This window comes from Triticum aestivum, chromosome 6A (assembly GCF_018294505.1).
Source record: "Triticum aestivum cultivar Chinese Spring chromosome 6A, IWGSC CS RefSeq v2.1, whole genome shotgun sequence".
Classification (NCBI taxonomy): Eukaryota; Viridiplantae; Streptophyta; class Magnoliopsida; order Poales; family Poaceae; genus Triticum; species Triticum aestivum.
In genome coordinates, this window is record NC_057809.1 from 583,080,765 (window position 1) to 583,087,892 (window position 7,128).

Below are 7,128 nucleotides of genomic sequence, written 5' to 3' on the forward strand. Positions count from 1 at the left end.
ATGAGGTTTATATCATATTGCTTGAGTTTATCCCTCTACATCATGTCATCTTGCCTATTGTGTTACTCTGTTCTTTTGAACTTAATACTCTAGATGCATGCTGGATAGCGGTCGATGTGTGGAGTAATACTAGTAGATGCAGAATCGTTTTGATCTACTTGACACGGACGTGATGCCTATGTTCATGATCATGCCTAGATATCATCATAACTATGCGATTTTCTATCAATTGCTCGACAGTAATTTATTCACCGACTGTAATATATGCTATCTTGAGAGAAGCCAATAGTGAAACCTATGGCCCCCGAGTCTACTTTATGTCATATAAGTTTCCGATCTACAATTCTAGTTTACTATTTATTTTGCAATCTTTATTTTTCAATCTATACAACAAAAATACTAAAAATATTTATCTTATTATCTCTATCAGATCTTACTTTCGCAAGTAACCGTGAAGGGATTGACAACCCCTTTATCGTGTTGATTGCGAGGTTCTTGTTTGTTTGTGCATGTAGTAAGTGACTTGCGTGTAGTATCCTAGTGAATTCATACTTTGGTTTTCAAAAACTGAGAAAAATATTTACGCTACTTTGCTACATCACATTTTTCTTTTGAAGGAAAAACCAACACATGTTCAAGAGGTAGCACGTGCACAAAGGGTGCATGAGCCGAGTTCTGCATCAAACCCACTTTTTATTGTGTGGTAGGGTGTATGGGCTGTCTGTTTTTAGACTAAAGAAAAGACACCTAAAAAGGTCTTTGTGTGATATGGACCGTTGGATCTGTTTTGGATGGAGATGAAGAGCCTAAAGTTGCAATATGTGAAGTCACTGGATCTCAGTCCGCTCCTCCCCTGCTGCTCGGTCAACTCGCCGCCGCCCCTCTTCAACCTCGCCGCCGCCAGAGGTAGCACGACGTCGCCGCCGTGAGAGGTAGCACTTCCGCCCTTACCCCCCCTCCCCGTCCGCCCTCCTCATCCCCTCCTTAACCTCCTTCTCCCTCCTCCCTTCCTTCCCCTAACCCCCTCCCCCCATCCTTCATGCCTCGTCCGTCCTGTCGTGACGAACCCTAGCAGCTTGTGAATTGTTTTACCTTGTACATAGAGCTTGTTATGGTTAATTAGACAATGATTATTTTTTTTGTGAACTGCTTTATCTTCTGTACAGAGAGCCTAATTCGTTACATATTTTTCTTTACATCTCAATTAAATGCATGAAGGTTGCCAAACTTGCCATTGCTATTAATTTGTATTCCTCTATTCCCTTCTGATTATGTTGTTTAGGTGGTAAGAACGAGCACTGTAGATGTTTATCTTTCATATGTTGTAGCTATTGTGCTCAGATCTAGTTTTGTTGATTGCTTGTCATGCTGAAAAAATGGTGTGTGATAAGTTTATTTGTTTTTATTTTTTATATGGATGACAAAAGCAGGCACAGTTGACACCAATCCAATCGTGTGCAAATTCCCTTGGTCGGGGCGTCAGACGAGGGCACACACACTCTGCAAGTGCCACCCCGAACCGCTGAACCGCAAGCAGCGACAGCGCTGGCGACTGAGGGGAGGAGGGGCTGCTGACAGTGGGATCGAGCGATGGCAGGTGAGCCCCGCGCCTGCCGCGCCCAATGGTGTCCTTCCACGTGTCTCCCCACCTAACTGGAGGAGCCGTCTGCCCTTGCAGCTGTCCGGCGGCAGGCGGCGGCGAAGCGGGGCGGAGGTGGCGCGGCCGGAAAGAGCGCATGGCTGGCGGCTGACGGGAGCAAGAGGTGGGGGGAGAAGTTCTTCCTGCTATACACGCCCTTCTGGCTCACGCTCTGCCTCGGCGGCGTCGTCCCATTCAAGCTCTACGAGGTACTAGTACTAGCTGCTGTCACCTGTTGGTGGATCTATCTCATCTTGGGAGCATTTTGGTGGATCCTAAAAGGAATATGGGATCCTAAGAGAAAGATTTGATCTTGGTAATTTGTTTTGTGCCGATTGGATTTACATTTTTCTTCCTCTTAATCATTCTTGTATTTTTTGTTGCGATGTGCAGAGTTTCACAGAGCTGGAATATTTGGTTGTTGGATTGGTGTCAACCGTGCCTGCTTTTGTCATCCCTCTGCTCATCGTAGGAAAGGTAATTTGGCACGCTCCTCCTACTCTCTCGTCAGATCAACTTCGGAAGATCTGTTCGATGTGATATTCAGTCTTCAGAGGTGCTCATGAGTCATGACTACTCTTCGTAGCAAAAAGGGGCAGTGTTTGCACAGCGGTATTACTGTTTCACCAAATTCAGGTGTCTGCCGTTAAGTCAGAATCGAGAAACGTTATATCCATAAACATAGACATTAACATTTCGTTGCAATTAAGATGATAACCAGAGTTGAGAAAACATTTTATGTTGAGAATCTACTAGCACTTTGGTGTTTTGGATCAGCGGGCAATTCATGTTTCCAACCATAGCAGCAGTTTCTCTGGTCTACACAAAGGAATTCATCAGTGCTGCAGTAAATGAAAAATTAATAACGAGAGTAAGGGCATGTATGCAAATATTAAATGTTGAGCGAACACATGACAAAAACTATAAAAGTGGGGAAATAAATGGCAGAGCAGGGATGGGAGGAGAGGGTTGCCTCAGCAAGTCAGCTTCTCCATAAGGACGGGCTCCTCTCTCTTGCAGCTCTCTTATTTGAGCTTCAGTTTTGCATTGCATCTTTTCCCTTTTGATTTGTCTTCCTATTTTTGATCCTAAATTATATCTTCTTTAATTTGGTCCATAAAGGATAGAATTTTGAGCTTATTATGTTACTCTTGTATACTGGTGTCATATATTTGAAAGTTAACTTCATTTTTTAACCCCATTTCAGGCAGATAGTATTAGAAGTTTAAAAGATCGTTACTGGGTCAAGGTATGTACTTTCAGTGTGGATCTTTTGTAAGCCAATTTGACTTCCAGAAATGGACACAGTCCTGGAAAATCCCATAGTTGTATGTAATATGATTCTGATATATGGATCTGATTCAGGATTATATTTTTCACTACAATTATACCTTACTCAGATCTAACTTGGACCCACAGAAATTTAGAAGTGGTTTTATAACAGTTGATGTATCAAATGTTTACCATATTTTTGTCAAGTGACACTCATGAAAGCTTTTGTACGCACATGAAAGCTTTTGTAATACAAACTCAGCAAACTACCCTGTCTGAACAAACACTAGTGATATATATTCTTCTGTTACGACAGTACTTACTTTGTTGCTAAACTACTAATACAGGTATAATGAGTAGTACTTCTCATTGTCTATGGACTTAGTTTTATGTGGTAATGCATTTTCTCGTATTATCTCTTTGGAACTGTTTGCTAAATCCACGATACATCTTTCAATTGCAGGCTAATGTTTGGATTATAATTTTCAGTTATGTCGGTAACTACTTTTGGACACATTACTTCTTTACAGTTCTTGGCGCATCCTATACTTTTCCTTCATGGAGGATGAATAATGTAAGATCTTCACACAGGGATGGATGGGTGGAGAAATTTCACTGAATGGTACACATGTCCCTTTTACTTACTAAACTTATAAAATCATTTTGCGGAATACTAAACTTATAAAGTCAATCAATGGCTCAATGCTAAGGAAACTAGAAAATTGTCTCATTTCATTGCTTTGTTCCCACTTCATATATTCCCTTCCATCAATTCTCTTCTGCAAATTAGGGGTTAATAGCAGGGTTGATGCTTGTGCATATTAGTTGAGCACCATACGCTGACGGTATTATTCATCAATTCAGATTTTATATTTATTATTTTATTTTAATTTAAAACTTTGTTTGGTTGCTACATATTTTCTGTCACGTTATGTACATTATTGACACAAACTAGATACATATCTGTTGCAACTCTTCTATTGCAATTCTGTTTGTAGTTCATCTGTGGGATAGTAACTAGTTATTCAAATGTGCTACAATAATTCTACTTATTTGTTTGCAATGCTTAATGATTTTTTTTCTTCATGTTTCAGGTACCCCATGCAACATTTCTCCTAACTCATGCCTGCTTCTTGTTTTATCACATGGCATCGAATATGACACTTCGTAGATTACGTCACTCTACAGCCCACCTGCCACAGTCTATTCGGTGGTTGTTTGAAGCCGCATGGACTTTAGCACTCTCATACTTCATTGCATACTTGGAGACCCTAGCCATAGCAAATGTATGTTCCCACATATATTCCTTCCTGCATAGAGTGCTATGAATACTATGAGATTTTTTCTCCCCAATCTACTAATATTTAACTTTCATCTGCTTGCTTACAGTGGCAATCATCAATATTTTGTGCGTTAATTCTAGGGTACAAACTATTTTGATTGAATCCAATCTGTTATTACTTTTTGTGTGTGTATTTCATGTGGCTCAGTTGCACAGAACCCATCTATTCTAACGATGTATCCTTCTGGACTAGATAGATACCAGAGAACATGCAGCCAATGCCTTTTTTGAATCTCTAGTTATGGGCAATTGTGGATAAGAACTTCTAGGCAATCCTTGATATCTCTTAATTTTGTTGCTAACTACTACTCTGTCCGATCCATAATAAGTGTCACAGTTTTGAACTAAGGTGCGACACTTATTTGGATCGGAGGGAGTAGGTTATATCAAGTTTGTATTGTCCATTAACATATAAAATCAGTAGTAGCTTGTACAATGCTTTCGACACACGTTCTACTGTTCACTGTCCGGGCATTGTGATCCTGCAATCAATTCTCTGGTGCACTTGGAAGAATAAAATAACAATTAGGTAAACACAATCAAATACTTATACTTACATACAAAACAGATGTCATATGTAAATAATTTGAAAACAGCACCTGGTTATTGCCACTTATAACATTTTGAGGAAATTACCGCCTCATGTTTTGGTTGCTTGACGTCGAGAAATCCTTAGTTCCTAATGTAAATTGTATCATCTACTCCGTATTTGACCAAGATTCATCACCTTGTCTCATGAATTTAACGCTTTAGTGTTTACATTTTTGGTGTAAGCAGATGTTTTTGTCTCAGTCTTGTTTATTTTCCATGCATCAGAATTTCGTAAGGTACTTGGGAAAAATAAAAAAGCAAAACATTCTACGCCCATGCTGCAACTACTTTGTGGCATCACATAACACTGCATTATGAAGTTATGTTATATACAGCCACAGTATGTCATTGTTTGTGATGTACATACAATTGATGTTGTTTTCACTTTTCAGTGATGCTATCCAGAAAGCTAAATGTTTCTTTGTGTATACTAAGATCTTCCCCCTTCTGCATCCTTTTTTTTAATTTGTGAATGAAGTCTTCCCTTTCTGCTCCCCAAGATACTACATTCCTGATGTTGAAATTGACCTTGCAGTTTCCATATTATGAATTCGTCGATCGGGACATAATGTACAAAGTTGGATCATTGTTTTATGCAATATACTTCCTCGTCAGCTTTCCGATGTTTTCAAGGTAAAATTTATCTGAATTTAGACGTGTACAACTGGTTTCATTGATAATGTCATCTTTGATCTATTTCATATTGTTGATCTATCAGCTATGCATAGGGAGAATATCCTCATTTGCTCCTCCATCTGCTATGACTTTATCTATCAAGCTCATTGTTAAACAGCAATATCTGGTTCTGAACTCGGTCAATGCTTGCGAAAACATTTACTTTTCTCAAGCTGGCTATCTTAAACATCGCTAGCTTGAATACCCAAAATAATAAGTGTAGTTCTAAATTCCAACAACTTACTTTCGCTCACATCATCGCAGCTGGGTGGATAGGCCTCTCGCTGTTCTCTCTTTACCTAGTTGTCAATCTCATAATCCATATTCAACTCTCTGCAACTCTTATTTGGCATTCAGGATCGACGAAAAAGCAGAGAAGTGGGCCCTTTCCAGGGTTGCCGTCGACGCTCTGGGTGCAGCGATGCTTGTCACGATAATACTTGACTTATGGCGCATATTTCTGGGGCCAATCGTGCCCATCCCTGAATCAAGACGGTGCGGCCAGCCGGGGCTAGCATGGTTTCATCCGCAGAACGAAAGCGTCTAGTTCAGGAACGATGTGGATTCTTAGTTCAGGAACGGTGCGGCCAGCCGGGGCTAGCATGGTTTTGACGCACCACGGTCTGAGTGCGGCTCGACAGTACCCTTCGGGGTGTTTGGGGCATGGCATGCCCAAGGTTAACTCCCACGCATTTGTTCCGCGTGTGTCCATTTGGGTCGAAATGGACGAATCACGTCTGCTCGGTGTTTGTCTGGACATATTTTTAACCCAAATTTGGTCAGCTTTGCGTCCACACGGATACGAGCGGACATGTCACGTGCCCTCTGGGTGTCTAGGTATGCACGTCAGCCACACTTCTCGAGTGTGTCCTTTTGAGTGACAAGTGTGGTGGGGGGCCGGCCTCATTCACTTCTCATCAAAAGTCCACATCTAGAGCGGGTGGTGGGAGGCCAGCCTCATTCACTTCTCGCCATAATTCCACATCTAGAACTTGCTCCCCCGACGCCAGCCGCGGTCACCATGGGCTTCTTCGGCCACAGCAAGCGTGGCAAGCATGATCATGAGGCCGGCTCATCACGCTTATCTATACCTGATAACCAGTTAATTCATAAAAAATAGTATTTAAAAAAAACTGATTTGTATTGGCATCAAAGATGATTGAGTGCGCAAGGAGCGTGCAGATTTTCGTGATGTTTGGACATTTGAGGAGCTCCAGGCGAAAAATACAAACTGAGCAGTGTATTTTTTCAAAGTTTCTTTCATAGCCATTTTTTCCTTTCTTTTGCCATGACCTCCTGGAATGTCCGAATGTCAAGAATTTCTGGACACATCACGCATACAAGCATCCTGGATGCCAAACAAAATGATTGTTTAGTTTTTTTGGTATTGTAAATTATTTCACTGTTCACGCGCCAGGTGCAGATGCACTTGGGCACCAAATGGCTGCCTCCGCTATATATGGTTCATTGTAGGAGTCAAACGTTGGTCTATATAATTTGGCTATCTTCTGATTTTTCTTCTTCTTGGTTTCTTTCATTTTTTTCCTGTGTAGAGGTGATCATTTCTTGGAAAAAATTATAAATTAAAAAGCGTCATGTAATTGCGTAA

General features: G+C 40.9%; 1 protein-coding gene across 2 annotated transcripts; it reads left to right on the forward strand.

Moving 5' to 3' along the window:
• Positions 1-808: 808 nt before the first annotated feature.
• On the forward strand, positions 809-6,321 carry LOC123128693 (cycloeucalenol cycloisomerase). 2 transcript variants are annotated; one of them, XM_044548769.1, is made up of 9 exons: positions 809-932; positions 1,428-1,597; positions 1,679-1,848; positions 2,033-2,116; positions 2,847-2,888; positions 3,375-3,485; positions 4,006-4,197; positions 5,380-5,477; positions 5,877-6,321. In XM_044548769.1, exons 2-9 carry the CDS (start codon positions 1,591-1,593, stop codon positions 6,064-6,066), a joined length of 894 nt encoding a protein of 297 aa, XP_044404704.1. In that variant the 5' UTR covers positions 809-932; positions 1,428-1,590; the 3' UTR covers positions 6,067-6,321. The 2 variants fall into 2 exon arrangements, with proteins under 2 accessions (XP_044404704.1, XP_044404703.1); XM_044548768.1 differs by having other exon boundaries at positions 812-932; positions 1,431-1,597.
• The last annotated feature ends 807 nt before the right edge of the window (positions 6,322-7,128 follow it).